General features: G+C 35.9%; 1 protein-coding gene across 1 annotated transcript; it reads right to left on the bottom strand.

Annotated features, from left to right (window-relative positions):
- Positions 1 to 1,125: 1,125 nt before the first annotated feature.
- On the bottom strand, positions 1,126 to 17,844 carry LOC128222891 (general transcription factor IIH subunit 4-like). The gene is made up of 13 exons (XM_052932065.1): positions 17,720 to 17,844; positions 16,841 to 16,945; positions 16,157 to 16,288; positions 15,476 to 15,575; positions 14,860 to 14,954; positions 14,233 to 14,344; positions 12,956 to 13,024; positions 10,933 to 11,016; positions 8,373 to 8,505; positions 7,347 to 7,477; positions 6,024 to 6,071; positions 4,532 to 4,672; positions 1,126 to 3,015 (listed from the first exon to the last, which is right to left on the bottom strand). The coding sequence occupies exons 1-13, from the start codon at positions 17,842 to 17,844 to the stop codon at positions 2,902 to 2,904; spliced, it is 1,389 nt and encodes a 462-aa protein (XP_052788025.1). The 3' UTR covers positions 1,126 to 2,901.
- Between the last annotated feature and the right edge of the window lie 16 nt (positions 17,845 to 17,860).

Genomic DNA, 17,860 nt, shown 5'->3' with positions numbered 1-17,860 from the left:
GACCATTCATCGGGCATACGGTGGCCATGCGTTTATCGTGCGCCTGCCATAGGCGATTATGAATTTCAATGGACAACTGCGAACCCCCTCCCACCCCCCAAAAAATAATAATAAATAAACAAATAAATAATGCGGTGGTCGCAGGAATTGCATGGGTGGCCTATGGTACACATGTGGTGTCCTTACGGTATGTGGCGCACCATTTGGGCAACGCAAGGCCAAAGCACGCCATCCGTACGGCCCCGTGGCAGTCTGAGCCGTGCGTGGAGCAGGTTATTATTAAAAAAAAAATCTCATGGTTATCTTAGTATTTGTAAAAAAAAACTACGGTCGACGCAGGGTCGCCCTAAAACAATCGTGCGTCATCACTTCAGGTCGTACAGCAGCCGCAGGTTTTTTGACGTTCCAAATTTAAAATACGTCTAGCGACAACACTAACATATGCTTCTGCTACTATTTCATATTGGTAAATTGAGTTGAGATTGAGACTGAGACTTAACTTGAGTATTTTCGTGATATTGGGGCAAGGGCTTTGGATTATTGTGGTGTAATTGTCCTTGTCAGTGGTAACAGTTTTAGGTGTTCAACATACAAAGATAATACATTCTTACAACTACATCAGGGGAATTTGGAGTGGCCCGGTAGAGCAGGTGGCCTTTTAAAGCAGGTGACCGTTCAACCAGGTTTGACCGTGTTCATTAAATATTTAGGCCTTCAAGTGATCAAAAACAAGAGTACGGATATACGGAGGAGCAATTTTATCTTTTAAAGTAGGGTAAGAGACGGGATTTCAAGGGCAGAAAAGGATCGGAGGGCTCTACCTACCTACGGTTTACCTTTTCGAAGAAAATATAAGACTACTGAGCATTTTCAACAACCTTTGTATCTATAATGCAGCTTGACTAAGCCTGAAAGCCACCATGACACCCCGTCCTCCCCGCCCTGGAAAATTTTGCGATCAATTGCTTTATTTTCTGCATAGTGGGGGCATTTAAGAACATACTATTATATTTCTGTAACCATTTTCACACAAAAAAGTTATAGTAAAGCTTTAAAAAAAGGGAGTACAAAGGAGGGATCAAACAAAAAACAACGGACAACTAGGGTCCGCTTAAAAAACTGGAAATCGTATCGGTCTCCTACAATTCGGATATACATGTACATTCTGAAGCATTATAATAGAAACCATGTCAAAAATAATAATTAAGTATAAAACAAGGCCTCTACTTGAATTGAACACAAATAATTGACGCTTTTGTGTTTAAATGTCATAAGACAGCAGTATTAATGGCAACATTTTCCATTTTTTGTTTTCAAATGTGGCTTAAACAGGATTCTTTAAATTCCATAATGTTTAGTTTTAATTGAAAGTTTCTGTGCTTTTTCAAATACCGTAATGTTCAGTTTAATGTCGAATGTTCATAACGATTTCTTCAAATGTTCAGTTGTACTTAAAATTTCTATAAAGTTTTTTTTCAAATTCAATAAATACTCAGTTAAGTTGTACGTCGGAGTGTCCATAACAGTTTCAGCAAAATACATAATGTTCAATTGTACTTGAAAGTTTCTATAAAGTTTCTTCAAATTCCATAATGTGCAGTTATACTTGAAAGCTTCTATAAAGTTTCTTCAAATTCCACAATGTGCAGCTATACTTGAAAGTTTCTTCAAATTCCATAATGTGCTGTTATACTTGAAAGTTTCTATAAAGTTTCTTCAAATTCCATAAATACTCAGTTGTACCTAGTGTTAAGTTGTACTTAAAATTTTCTTCAAAGTTCCTTTCAATTCCATAATGTTCAGTTGTATGTCGGGGTGTCCATAAAAGTTTCTTCAAATTCCATAATGTGCAGTTGTACCTTTGCAAACCATACTGCCTACAAATAATTCTAACACTCTAGTTATACACTGTATAAAAGATTGTGAATGTATCACAATCTTGGTACATGTTTTACAGGGCCTCTCCCAAAACAAAGTGTTGATGTGTGTCATATCTAGAATTTCTTCACAAAACACTTACTTCATTCTCATAACATTCCACAAAATCATTGAAAAAGCTATCCGTTGGTCTTTTGAGGCATTCAACGAGATTGTAAAAACAATTTAAACATTTTTTTCACTGTAACACGTTTGTCAATGTATCATTTATATGACACATTTTTTTCTACAGGTTCCTCACAGACAAACACTATGGCCATGCCATTTCTTGACTTAACGCATTTTTATATTTCACGGAAAACCAAAGTTATTCAAATAGCTAGAGATAAGTTTCATCTTTCTATCTCTTGAGTGTGATGAATCAACGTTCAATTGAAGTCATTCGTCCACTCAAGTGTTAGGCTGTTGTCAAACTATCGATGACGTGATACATGTTTTACACATGTGTTTCCATTAATAAACACTATCGTCAATGTATCGATGGCTTGAAATAGTTTTCATCATGTCTTTTCTTTAACAAACACTTGCCTGTTAAAACAAAAATTAAACTTCATAGAAACACAACGCTCTAAAAATAGCTAAGATTCATTTCTGAAGTTCATTGTTGGTCATTCGTTGACCTGTTACTTGATTTCAACATCTCTTTCTATAAACAAACACACATCTGTTAATGCTTAGCACATTTTTGAATTTCACGGATAGGCGAGGTTTCTGAGATAGCTAAGATTCATCACGGAAGATCATTTTAAGTCATTTACAAATCCCCTCGTCTCCTCAACTGTTAGACTGTCGTCAACGCATCGATAGCGTGTTACATGTTTTCAACACCTCTTTTCATATACAAACACTGGTCTGTAAATACCAAGCACATTTCTGAATTTCACGGATAGGCGAAGTTTTTGAAATAGCTTGCATTCATCTCTGAAGTTCCTTTTAAGTCATTTACAAATAACCTTATAACCCTCAAGTGTTAGATTGTTTTATCTGTTTCCAGTATTTCTTGACAGAATCGTGACCAGCGCGAGAGACGACCATTACACGCTTGTTGCTATTGTGCCAAACCAACACATCTTGATCCTGAAATTGTACAGAGTTAAGAACCATGTTAAACTAGAGGTACTACAGGGGAGATTGCTACACCAAGGGAAACACACACATTACATATTTTGTTGGTATTGTGCCAAACCAACACATTTTGATCCTAAATTTGTACAGAGATAGGAACAATGTTAAATTAGAGCTATCACTGGAGAGATTACTACCACCGGGGAGACGGCCATAACGCGCTTTGTCGCTATGGTGCAAAAGACATTTGATCCTGAAATACAGAGATAGAAACCATGAAATTTAGGGCTTCATTGTATTTCAGGAGAGATTACAACCCCCAGTGAGACGACCATTACACGCTTACTGCTATGGTGCCAAACCAACACATATTGATCCTGAAATTATACAGAGATAGGAACCATGTTAAAAACATTCTATTACAGGAGATGTTACTTCACCCGGGAAGATGCCCATTACACGCTTACTGCTATTGTGCTAGACCAACACATATTGATCCTGAAATTATACAGAGATAGGAACCATGTTAAATAAATTATATTACAGGAGAGGTTACTTCACCCGGGGAGACGTCCATTACACGTTTTGTTGCTTTGGTGCAAAACCAACACATCTTGATCCTGAAATTGTACAGAGATAAGAACCATGTTATATTAGAGCTATTACGGGAGATATTACTACCACCGGGGAGACGACCATAACGTGCTTTGTCGCTATGGTGCAAAAGACATTTGATCCTGAAATACAGAGATAGAAACCATCTAAAATTAGGGCTACACTGTATTTCAGGAGATATTACTACCCCCAGGGAGACGACCATTACACGCTTGCGGCTATTGTGCTAGACCAACACATATTGATCCTGAAATTATACAGAGATAGGAACCATGTTAAATACATTCTATTACAGGAGAGGTTACTTCACCCGGGTAGACGACCATTACACGTTTTGTTGATGGTGTGCCTGACCAACACATCTTAGTCACGAAATACAATGAGACACCTATCACTGGAGAGATAACTACCATAGAGAGACGACCATTACTCGCTTGCTGCTATTTTGCCAACTCAACACACTGACATTCTGAAATACAGATAGAGGCACCATGTCAAACAAGATTATTATATGCGTAATTACTACCCCCATGAAAAACAACCATTACATGCTTTGCTGCTACGGTGCCAAACTAACACATTGATACTGAAATATAGAGGGAGGAACCATAATAAACAAGATTGTCATAGGAGTGATTTAAACAGCAAAAACATACATTGATCCTTTAAAATATATCACAGGTGTAGTGCAAAACTTACACACATATATCACGAAATAGAGAGGAAGGGTAAACATGTTAAACTAAAGCTATCACAGGAGAGAATCCTACTCCCAGGAAAACAACCATTACATGCTTTGTTGCTATGGTGCCAAACTAACGCACCTTGATCATGAAAGAGTGAGAGAAAACGAGAGAGAAACCATATACAGGACCCCTTCGTCAAACTTAAACATGATAAAAAAATGACATACCTTTGCGTAATCTTTGAGCTTCTCAAAATCTGGCTGTGATTGAAACTGACTGTACAGGACCCCTTCGTCAAACTTGAACCGATCTCTCTCCAGTTCCCATAATCTAACTTGGTCTATGATTGTTGGTGGGAGGGAGAGCGACTGGAATAGGTCAACATATGATTTCATTGCAGTTGTCGTAAGAAATATTCACCATTGACTAACAATTATTAGGGATTAGGTGGGGAAAGGATTTTATGAAATTGTATCTACAAATGAGAAGGATAGGTCCTAATAAAGTTGTATTTTTCTGTAGACGAATATTTATTATCAAAATGATCTGTAAGTAGCGTCGACACAAATGTATCAACGAAAGAATATGCAAAGCGTTATAAAAGTTGAAATTTCATTTTATTTCTATGAAATTTTAAAGTTCTGTTTATTTAGTATGTTCAAATTAATTCCGAAAACTACCATGCATAACCGTAGCCAATATCAGTATCAGATAAATGGATCGAAGAGCAATTTAGATTGTTATTGCATTGAGGCAATTCCGAATTATTGAATTTTGGTGTCTGATGACACTATAATATTTAGGCCTCATTTGCATATTGATGACATATATATAATATAAATGACTGTATGAATATTAACACTAAAGTTATAACAGTTTCAATGTGTGCTTTAACCCAAATCAGACGTTAAATGGACTATTTTGTAATCTTCAAAATACGTTAGAAGCTAGTTTGTAGTGTTTTCTTTATTATTTACATATTTTTCTTTACACATCAAAACATTTTCAAACAATGCCAAAACATTATGAGGTCACCAGGCATCCAACATCCACATAAGTGTACATCGGAAACTTTAAATTATTTTTATACTTATTTTTGAATTTACCCATTCAATTGGAAACCCAGCCTTTTAAGGTTTAAATAACAGCAGGTAATTATATAAAGTTTGTTTAAATCATCCACAGGTTATCTTTGGGTTAGTTTGCACATTTAAATAATATCATTGGTTAATCTGAAATTTTGGTATAATATTGACCAATCAACTTTTTGGCTCACTTTGATAAGAATTAACCACTTTTATACAATTGGTTGCTGATACACAAAATATGACTAATACAAAGGAATAAAAAAATCGAATATATCCTCACATAGACACACATTTGGCCGATTGTTCAGAAATTTGGTAATTTTAACAACATTGTTAACATCATCATTGTTAACTTTAAAAAAATTACTGTATGTGAATTTTAATGAATATATGTGTAATCTGCAATATTTCTAACAGGATTTGAGACAACTGTTTAGCTGTACTTATTTCATTTATATATATGAGTACATCATAAAATAGTTCACCTTTAAAAGTTAACCAACGATACCATTAACAACAATGATGATTCGAACAAGGTTCTGAACATTGGCCTAAGATGAAGAAAACTATTAAAGCAAGATATAGTTAGTAAATAAACTTTTAAGAACAGAATATTGTAAAATATACCAACCTCCTTTAACATTTCAGGATGAGCATGAGATTTTAAGAAGCTGATTATCTGCAAAAAAGGATAATAAAACATTACAAATTAATCATGAAATTCAAGATTAATCAAGATCAAAATTAAATAAAAATAATTCCCAATACTTATGAGAAAAACTACAGAAACAATCTCAGTAGCCAAAATTTTAAATATAAACCCCGTTTAATGGCACGGGGTAATCGCCAAAGACAAAGAACACAAAAACATAAAATCACAAACAAGAAACATGGAACAACAGTACAAAACACCACAAACTCCAAGTATATTTAATACAAACTCTTAGGACGTCGAGCCACCCTGATATAAATATTCATTACTGTAAAACATATGGCGAGATTTACAAGTCACATTACAACTCTTGACTAAGAAAAGCACACAAACTTGGATTTAATACTTTTCTTTTATTAAGAAAAGGAGGTCACTGTCAAGGGAGGTCAAATTGACCAAGAAACCTAGTTTATGACTCCATGTTACCCAGTTCCAAACTAAGTCCAAGATTTCACCAAGGAAAACATTCTAATTAAGTTTTATGAATATTTGACCATGTATAATGCCTCTAGTATGTTCCAAAGATTTTTCTAAGATTTGACCTAGTGACCTAGTTTATGACCCCATGTGACACACTTTTTTAAATGGTCCATATTTCATCAAAGGGTACATCATGACCAAATTTGAACATAACTTGACCAATCATTACCATGATATGGTTCCGGACAAGATTTTCCTAAGATTTCACCTAGTGACCTAGTTTTTGATTATATGTGACCCAGTTTTATTTACGACCAAGAGTTCATCAAGGAAAACATTTTGATTAAGTTTCATGAATATTTGACCTGTACAATGCCTCTAGTATGTTCCAAAGATTTTTCTAAGATTTGACCTAGTGACCTAGTTTTTGACCCAATGTGACCCTCTTTTACAAGTGGTCAAGATTTGATCCAGGGGATCATTCTGACCAAGTTCTGATCAATGCCTACCAAGATATGGTACCAGACGGACGGACGAATAACGTCAAAACGATATCCCCCTCCCAAAACCTTCGATTCGGTGGGGGGATAATAACATTGATACATATATTGTTTTATTTGATTAAGGAAGAAAATGTTAACAGGTTCTTTGTAAAATTTTAAGTTACTATGCTTTGCCCTGTAGTTTACATTGTTTAATTAATTTGAAACAAAATCTATTTCCAATATCAACATGGAAATATATATTTTGTTTCAAACTAATTTAACAATGTAATCTTGACCTTACATAGCCTCATATTTTATGACAAAGTTCAAACATTACCTGCTCAGCTGTGATACCCCTCATTAAAGCAGCTCTTACACTGTCCCTGCTCAAGTTCGCCACTGCCATGTTTGGGAAGCGGTATAACATCTCACAAAACAAAGCCAACAGGGCAATGTTCAGAGCTGAGTCTGGAAACAAAAAGTTATAACTAGCAATTAAATCATTTAAGCAAGGGGTTTAAATTTAGATAAATATAATTAGACATGTTATTTGTTTATTTGAGTTTATCAAGGGCTGCAATATGACTTGATCCCGCCATGATGCTATCACAACTTAAACTGTGTTTAAATGTCATAAGTGACATGAGAAAGAAGTGACAGCAATAAGTAGTCAACACAGACATTGGAAGACTTGAAGAAACATGGGGAGTTACAAGAGATCCGGGTGCGATACCATAGCTCTTTGCGAAGAGACCTCTTGGTTCTTTAACAAACTTGCTGTAAAGCACCGATACACTTGAAACAACTTTTCTGGGTTGAACCAGTACTGAGTGCACCATATTCCCAGAACTACCCTTAAACTGCCAAGCGCTAGGCTAGGGAGTTACTGGCACCATATTTTAATGTCTTTCGGTTTGACGCCGCAAGAGTTTAAACCCTCGACCTTCCGCACCCAAAGCTAATGCTCTACCACTGAGCCTAAGGGGCAGTCATCTTATTAGAATACTCATCAACTCCATTTTGGAAACATTCCATGGGAGTCAAAGGCGGCAAAACTGACTTTTTAGAGGAGTCCCTTAGCTTCAAATTGGAAGCAAACTTGAGCTTCAATACTAAACACAAATAACCCCTAGGGTTGCAACTAGTTAACATTTTTAATCAACTTTATGAGCACTGATAAGTGTTGAATACCCATCATCAAACATCAGTAAAAAAGGGTTGATGTTCATTAGTGGAGTGTTTTATAAAATCAGTCAACATATGCACTGAACAAGAAAGATGTATACTTAGAAAAAAATGTCAGTTGGAAGTATAAAGAAATTAGTTTCAGTCATGACACAAACATTTTTTAGCTATGCTTTACCTGTATAAGCGTAAACCCTGTAATTTGTTTCCACAACCATGTATCCCTGTCTGTTTTCATCAGTAGCCATACCAGTGAGACCAGATGCTAGGTTGATGGCCAGGCGGGTGGGGTAATAACGCTTCTCTTTTCTCTGCAAAAATGGTCTAGTTTAACATCATTTACAAAATAAATAATTATAATTAAACCAACACAATGTATACTTGCACATGTGTATCAGTAGATATGCCGGTAAGACCAGATGCTAACTTGATATCAAGTTTGGTGAAGCAGTAACGCTTTTTCTTTTTCTGTAAGAAATTACCTTAATCTAACATCTTTTTACAAAATAATAAAATTACTTAATTTTATAAAATTTTATTAAAATAATTTTATCTTTGCTTTTTTCCCAGTCAGTTGACCTCAGCACTATCTTTCACTGATATACAAATACGATTACTTGGAAATGTCACACATTTTTGCGGCGTCTTTTCTGTCAATATTTTTTAGCGATGTCTCGATTCCAAAGAGGGTTCTAGAGCCGCATAGCTGATTCAGATAGTCATGATACAAGCTTAATTCAATTGCGATTCTCATCGAGTTCTGTGGCGTTTCTAATAAGAACGACTGCGATCGTAAATAACTGTGGCTGTCCGGAAGCGGTCAGACGACAAAAACTCTTGAATAATAATACATATATATATCTAGATTTATAACCAGGGTTACAAGCTATAAGTGTGATATCAACAACGATTTTTTCATTACTACGAATTAAAATGACGTAAGCGGCACACTCAGCTCCCAGACTTTGTAGTTAATCAAGCGTGTCGCTATTGTTATCCTATAATAAGACTAGGTTCGGATTTTAATGCTTTCACAGATTAACAATGACATATGCATTTATCTTTCAAACCGTTTTAACCAGCAATGGTTCTTTATGACAATTTAAATTTAAAAGAACAATTTAAATTTAACAGTTTGGTAATCAACAAACAGATACCATGTACCGGTAATGATCGACGACGACATAGCATATTCATATTGCCACGTGAAATATATGGATCGATTTTAACACTTAATCAGGATAGCTGCAAGCACACAATTAACACATAGTTTTTTTAATCGTGTCTTTTGCGACCTACCAATACACGTGATTGGACCGATTGCAAGCGTCTGCTAATTTACAGAGAGGCTATAGAGTGATCAGTGTAGCGGAAAATGCAGCTGGTCGCACTAGTCTCATGGTAACTAAGACACTTTTATGACCTATTGGGGGTAGTTTTAAATGTGTGAATGACCCATGAATATTTGTGTATTACAATTTCTGCACTTTTTACTGGCCGTTTTGGACCGAAATTATAAAATAATGAGAAAATTTCAGACCGATTTTTTTTACACTTTTTGAAACTGAAATCGGTCTGGCTTGATCAAAATCAGTCCAGACCGGCAAATTGCCGGTTTTTAAAAGCCCTGAATACAATTACTATCTATGCGATTTTCACAGTAAAATGACATCAGCTCTTTGTAATCTCAACTTTCTTTCATGTAAAAAACCAAACAACTAGAGGGGCTGCAGAAATTATAACTGCGTCTAACTCAAGCCTTTTATCATTCAGCTTAGGTATGGTCCACAAACATAGTGTTAGTATATTTAATGTGTATGCATCATTACGAAATATTTCATCTGTTCAGTTTTTTAAGTCATATGACCTAAGCTCTATGTGATATCATGTTGTCGCAGTCATTTGACCTTAGCTTTACTTCATCTCTTCTTGTTAAAGTAATTTCCTCCAACCTTTTAGTCATTTGACGTTAGCTCTATTTGATCTCATTTTGTCACAGTCATTTGACCAAAGCTCTATTTACTTCAACTTTGATTTTTTTTAACAGGTTCGATGAAAAAGAGCTCACGACAGAGGACAGTCATTTTGATGTAAACTTATTTTCATCCCACCTTGTTACAGTCATTTGACCTTCCTTTTAAAGTTTTATTTCATCTAAATCATGACTCTTGAACAGGCATGAAAACATATGCATGGGGCTCACTTCGCACAATAAAAGCTTTTTACATGCCTTTTTTTAAATGCTGAAAAATGCGCTTACCCTAAGTGCATAAACGTGCTTAGGTCCAAAATAAATGGGCTTTTAGTGCAGAATAAATGTGCTTCAGGCACTAAAAGCGGTAAATGCAGATTAAATGCAAATTTTACACACCTTTTTGAGAAGCGCACAAATTAGGTTAGTTATTTCAGTGAAATACCTCCAAGTACTCTGACATGCATTTAAAATCCCCAATGAATTCTTTTGACCTATTTATATCTTTAAAGCAACACTGCTTCATTGAAAGAATTTCAGGCTCAATTGCCATCAGCTTTATTTCATCTGACCTCTCTCTGACTATCAAGGCCAAGCTCCCTATCAAAGATGTTTCAGAAAGTGTTATCCTTTTACCAATCAACTCGTTGAAATCCTGATAATGTAATTGATCAAAGGATATTTTACCCTCAGATTTTTTTCCTCAGTTATATTCATTCAAATGCAATTTTCACAGTCATATGACCTCAGCTCTACTTTGTCTCACCTTTCTTTGATAGACAAGACCAAACTCCCGGAGATGCTGCAGAAATCGTGACTGTCCATCACTTAATCCATCTGTACTGTAATCCTGAACACAGAGAGACAGATATTCTTGTAACGAAAAAATAGCTCTTTTCTTAAAGCTGCACTCTCACACATTGATTGTTTTAACAACTTTTTTTTAATTTTTTGTCTTTGAATGTATGGCCCATCTGTGAGAGTGCAGCTTTACATTAGTATGTAATGGTACATACTTCTGGTACTAATCCTTTTAAAGGTCATGATAGTTATACAAGATACAAGAATCTTTACTTAAAATTAGGTATACATGTATGATATTAACAAACATTAGTTAGATATTATTTTCCAAGAATACATACTTGCCACTTTATCCTTAAAGCCTGTCTCACACAGAACACACGGCTTATACGGTTGGCCACCCGTGTAAACCGTACATACAACCGAACCAACCGTGGCCTTATCCGAGTTACACTTGGGCCATTCGAGTGTATCCGTGAAAGCCGTGTATGATTTTTAAAACTTTTAAAAAACTGGCACGAGTGCCATGTCCGTGTATGATCGTATTAGCGATCGTACAAGACCGTGAGAGACCGTGTGAGACCGTATATACAACCGCACATGAAGTCCACTCCATGAGTGAGCTCAACCATGTCAATATCGTATGTAAAACGTATGGAATCGTGTGAAACCGTTCCCAAGTCCTACATCCAACACCTGGATTAACACTCGAATGTCACACGATCACCGTATGATTCACACGAGTGTACACACGGTTTTATACGATCGCCATACGACCAATACGTTTTCATACGATCGCCATACGACCAATACGGTTCAAGTACGAATTATACATGGTCAAGTACGACCAGACACGGTCTCTACGTCTGTACAAAGCTCGTGTATGATCATACAGCACTCAAACACAACAGAAAACACAACTACCTGCTGCCACCTTGAAACAACAGAGTACTTGCTACATAATGCCTCCAAAGAAGAAGAAGGTCCCCAAAAGAATCCCCACAATGGAAGATTCTACCAGCGAGAATACAAAAAGGGCCACAAAGGCCCTCCGACCACTTCAACCTGTTGACCCTGATGAGCTGGAGGACCCGCTGGCACTACCTGACGAGATCATGCCTTCTGGCCAAAATAATCTATGTCTATCAGTCTTATCATGATTTCTAGTTCCCTTATTCTGTAATCTGCCATTTTTATAACTTCTCTGTTGAAAGTTCGAAAATTTATGAAGCCAAGCCATCAAAACGAGTCAATTTATATCAAAACATACACGAATGTGTGATAATTCGAGCATAACTCGAACAAAAGTCGGTGGGACCGTATGTAAACCCTGTAAATGTCCAGTTAATCGAGTAAAAGTCCTGTTTAATCGTACTAGGCCGTAACAGACCGAACTAGACCGTACTTGGAACCGTACAACAATCGTATGAAAATCGTTTGCAAATCGTGTTCAAACCGTGACAAACCTTGCTTGACCGAGTATATCCGTGCTTTGTTCGTACATACTCGTGCTACATTCGAGTCTAAATCGTACTAACTCATGCCCAGGCACGGTTGGAGCTCAATACTCGTACCAGTCAACCCGTGTATAACCGAGTATACCGTATTGGAACCGTGTGCCCAACCGTGTTCTGTGTGAGACAGGCTTAAAGGCCTAGTTTAAGGAATGTCTAATTGTACATTCTTCAATTAAAATATGGACACTTAGGTTATTAAAAATGAAAACTTTATTTTAGGGAACTAGTTTTTTAAAAGAAATATATCAAGTCCAAATTTTACACTTAAATTAAAATGTTTAAAAATTCTTAAGATGCTTTTGTAATACGGACCCTGGTTTATAAGTCTTGTAAATAAAAGTACCTATACACTGATATATTAATATGTACATGTGTAACCTCATATTTTACAATTAATGATTATAAGCCGTGTAATTATGAGGCTGTATATACCTAAACACTAATATGTACATGTATAACTTCCTGTATTACCTTTCCGAGGGTGGAGAAACTGAGTTGAAACAGGAATGACAAACATTCTACCAGATCTAGACCCCGGGACTGAAATAGAACGTTTCTGACAATGTGAGTAACAAGACGGAGCGGGAGGTCATGGGTTCGATCCCGGGCCGCCTCATACCGGTACAGAAAGACGTTAAAAGTTGGTACAAGTAGCTCCCTTGCCTGGCGTTCGGCATTTAAAATGTAGTGCTTGGAAAAGTGGTGTACTCAGTACTGATTTAACCCAGGAAAGTTGTATCCCGTGTATTGGTGTTTTACGCCAAGCACGTTAAAGAACCAAGAGGTCTCTTCGCAAAGAGCTAGGGTATCAGACCCGGACCTCTTATATCTCACTCAGTTTCTTAAAGTCTTCCAATGTCTGGATTTGACTTTGAATTGCTATCACTTTTATCTCATGTCACTTATGGCATTTAAACACAATTTAAGTCGTGATGGCGTCACGGCGGGGTCAAGCCATAATGCAGCCAATGGGTGCGGGCAGACCTTGATAAACTCAAATAAACAAAACAAACATCACTGTTCATAACTGTGGTGCGACTGAGACCAATGTTTGCTTAAGTTAATGGTCCTAAAAGTAAGTAAAATAACTCCATTTTAAACAGATTTTAAATAATTTTGCTGTAATTTGTGAATGATCTCCTTTTGAGAAATGTTATGTGAAAAAATAAGTTCCAGTTATATTATATCAATATAATTTATCCCCACCCTTGTGCAATAACTTAATAAGTGCATGTAAAAAATAGAAGCAGATATTGAGTTATTGCATTGATTTCCTCAAGGATTTTAAAGTGACTAGATACCTGATGACACAAATGCAAGATAAAAAGAAAACTGTTGAAAACTTACAACGCATCCAATCTTACTTACTGATTTATCACATCGCTTATGACACATGTATCTTTCGCAGATTTTGCGTATTTTTCAAAATCAAAATTTATTGGGTTTGTCTAAGACGTAAATCTAAGCAAATTTAAAATAGAGTTGGTACAAGTATCTGTACTAATAACATGACTTTCACATGCTTAATTCACACACTATAAACTTTGAAACCGTTATGCGCTATTTTTAAACAAGTCAACTCAGCTACAAAAGATACAAAATATTCTTTAAATCATGTAGAATGATGTATTATAAGCCTCATACCAGCTCATTTGACAATTGTACGCTTGTCTTGTGTAAATAAATTTGCTGATTTGGGGACTGACTGGTGTCTAGTCCTTTTAAGGTGTGGAAGTGACGCTACTTACATCTGACATATTCAGGTACTGCAACATGAAGTACCAAATCTGGGAACCGGTGTCCATCAGGAGAAACTGGAACCCTGCAGGGGTAATACAGGGCATGGGGTCACCCTCCTCTCTGAAAATAAATGGTTACAGTTTAAAAACACCATTTAAACAGGTGTTATGGATGGATACTGTTGAAATTATGTCCCAGCCGTGTGGGGGTGGAATGAGCAATTTTTTTGCGAAAATGCATGTAAACCAAGTGATATGAGACTGCTGACTGAAAAAAAAATCAGTTTGCAATTTTTCATATTCATGATTGAAAATTAATGATTTATGGCTAAAAGAGTTACTAACGCTTTAAGAAAAATGCATAAAACATAATTTTTTTAACATAAATATGAAATTCTGCGATCTGATTTTTTTGTCAGCAGTCTTATCTCACTGGTTTACATGCATTTTCGCAAAAAATTGCTCATTCCACAACAACAAAAAAAAAAGGTCAAAACATTCAATCCTTGAGAATTTCAAAACAGTGAAATATGTCAACTTGTTATTTCACTGATTAAAAGTGTTAAATATAATTTTTATTTCACTGATAAATCTCTGTAAACTACCAAAAACATATAATAAAGAAATCAAACCTACACTCTCATGAGCCCAGAGTGCTTGAGAACCTCAATTGTGTCCCTGCTCACTCCATCCGAGCCCTCCGTTGAACCGACCATGAAGTGTAGGACACACTGAAATAGTAGGACACAATTTGTAGGCCACAAAGTATGAAGTGTGGCACACTCTTAAATTGTAGGTCTCAAAGTGTAGGTCACACAGTGTAGTACATACAGTGTGAAGTGTAGGACATACTTTAATTGTAGATCACAAAGTGTAGGACACACAGTGTGAAGTGTAGGACACACAGTGTGAAGTGTAGGACAAATTCAAATTGTAGGACACAAAGTGTGAAGTGTAGGACACACTGACAATGTAGGCCACACACTGTAGGAGACAGTGTTAAGTGTAGGACATACCTAAATTGTGGGTCACAAAATGTAGGAGACACAGTGTGAAGTGTAGGACACACTTTAATTGTAGGTAACAAAGTGTGAAGTAAAATACATTCTTTAATTGACGGGTACAAAGTGTTAAGTTTAGGACACACTGAAATTGTAGGTCACAAAGTATGAGACATATACAGATATTGTGTAAAGGCTGGAATTATTGATAAAGCGTTACCAAGGGAGATTACCACACATTTAATGCTTACCTCCCATCTTTCAATGGCATATTTATCCAAGAATGGGATGTCCTTGCTGTTTTTGTCTGAACGTAATGGGGCAGCACCTCGTCCAGACCATGCCTGACCTCTGGAAGCAAATTACAGCTTTAAAATATCAGTTGTTTCAGCTTTTTTATGCACAGACGCTAGAAATGCCGGAAAAAATATCACTGCTCCACTTTAAATGAAAACACCTCAAATATTACTGTTCCGAAATGAAATAACCACAAATATTAATGTTCTGAAATAAATGAAAATACCTTAAATATATATCTGTTCCAAAATATATAAGTTTACCTGAAATATTACTGTTCAATTTTTTTTAAATTACTTCAAATATTTCTGTTCCAAACTAAATGACATTACATCAAATAAAACAGTTCTACAACATATGAACTTGGTATAAAAGCGATTGCCAATTATAAAAGCGATAATTTGATATTTACAAATTGATGTCATTTGTCCAATGTGAATAAGAGAAAAAGTTTCTTTTTTGCTTTCTCATTGGATGAGATGTACCTTATTAGCAATGGAAAGATAGCATTCTAAATGGGAGAAATGTATCCTTTTAACATCGGGGAAAACAGCATGCTAATTGGGAGAAATGTACCGTTTAGGCATTCTAAATACAGCCTAATAATGGCCATATAAATACACTGTATTGCCTACCCTCCCAGCAGCGCAGTCTTCATGTTTGACTTAAACGTGGAGTTGATAATCCATCCTTGCATTCCACCAGGTAGAGGTTGTTCGTACCAGATACGGAGGTCTGATAACGCACCAACAGCACTTCTGTGGTCACTGAATCAAAAAAGTAGTTTGAGCTTAAGTTAGGGATTTAAGTAGTTTTTCTGTACTTAAAATTGGCGCCACTTAATTTGTTTCTGTCAAATAAGTGGAAAAACAGCTGAATAATTATTAAAGTCACTTTTGTTGTTAATCCCCAGTCTACCTGACATATTTGTTGTTAACTCACAGTCTACCTGACATATTTGTTGTTAACTCACAGTCTACCTGACATATTTGTTCTTAACTCACAGTCTACCTGACATATTTGTTGTTAACCACCAGGCAACCAGACATATTTGTTCTTAACTCACAGTCTACCTGACATATTTGTTCTTAACCTACAGTTTACTTGACATATTTCTTGTTTACCCACAGGCCACCTAACATATTTGTTGTTAACACCCAATCTACCTGGCATATTTGTTATTAATCCACAGTTTACCTGACATATTTGGTGTTAACCCATAGTCTATCTAACATATTTGTTGTTAACCCACAGTCTACTGGACATATTTGTTGTTAACCCCCAGTCTACCTGACATACTTGTTGTTAACCCAGTCTACCTGACATATTTGTTGTTGGCCCAGAGTCCTATGACAGCCTGTGAGATTGGCTGGTCAATGAAAAGAAGTCTCATGATGTAGTGTTTTGCCAACTCTGGTAGTTCCCTGAAAATCACAATTAATATTTTAATTAAGTATGGTAGTACTTGGTAGTGCTTTCCAAAAGAGAAAATAATTCTTTTTTATAAAAAAACTATGAATTCAATTGATTTATGTCGACTATTTTATCTTTAAAAGTGCCCTTCATTTCATTAAACATTAGCGTTACATGTACATGTACTGACATACTTACAGTATAAGTAATTAGCACCAAAAACATGACCAAGAAACATTTGAAGCATAAGTCGGTGAAATGACAATACATGTCAAGTAGATGTAATATTGCGTGTCACATAACACATGTAAGAAGTAAAAGTGAAGGAACTGCCGCCTGGAACCAATTACTCATACAATTAGAATAACAAGCAGGGACTGCAACCTGATCATTATATAATGTATCATAATATATTGTAAAGTGTAATATCAGTTATTTATAAGGCACTTCCAACAGTCTTGCTTTTGGGGCTGGTGTGCTTAGCGAAACAGTTGTGGCGTATGCCTTTTGAAAAGCTCAACTGCCAAGCCCATGACAGGGACACATGCACTTATATCTTGACTTTAAAGTTTAGTATCTAGCAAAAATTCCATTTTGACAATATAGGCAGTTTCTAATGTTACAGAGGATGTTCTACGGTTATAATTGTCAGTGCTTAATCAAATTTATAATTTAAAAAACAACAACATGATTGAAACACATTGTTTTAAGGTACGAAGTAGTTTGAGTACAAAAGTTCAAGTAGTTTATCATCAATTATGGTCGAGATGAATTAACAGCTATACCTGAATACTGCCAGGCATGTTGCCGGATGGTTATAGAGTCTGTCTAATGTATAAGATGATAATGTCTTTAGGTAACTGTGCAAATCTTTGCAATCTAATGTCTTTGTTGACAGAAGTCCAGCCATTTTGCAAACCGTCTAC

Source organism: Mya arenaria, chromosome 17, assembly GCF_026914265.1.
Source record: "Mya arenaria isolate MELC-2E11 chromosome 17, ASM2691426v1".
NCBI lineage: Eukaryota > Metazoa > Mollusca > Bivalvia > Myida > Myidae > Mya > Mya arenaria.
The sequence above is the reverse complement of the archived record's forward strand: the minus strand, read 5'-3'. Positions and strand labels throughout refer to the sequence as shown.

What these genes read in the sequence shown, in the direction of transcription:
- LOC128222891 (XM_052932065.1), bottom strand. Translation starts at nt 17,844, where the DNA reads ATGGCTGGACTTCTGTCAACAAAGACATTAGATTGCAAAGATTTGCAC. An exon ending in GCCAACAACAAATATGTCAG is followed by an intron (nt 16,289 to 16,840) that starts GTAGACTGGGTT and finishes TTTTTGATTCAG; the next exon opens with TGACCACAGAAGTGCTGTTG. An exon ending in CAGGGTTTACGCTTATACAG is followed by an intron (nt 7,478 to 8,372) that starts GTAAAGCATAGC and finishes TTTTGTTTCCAG; the next exon opens with ACTCAGCTCTGAACATTGCC.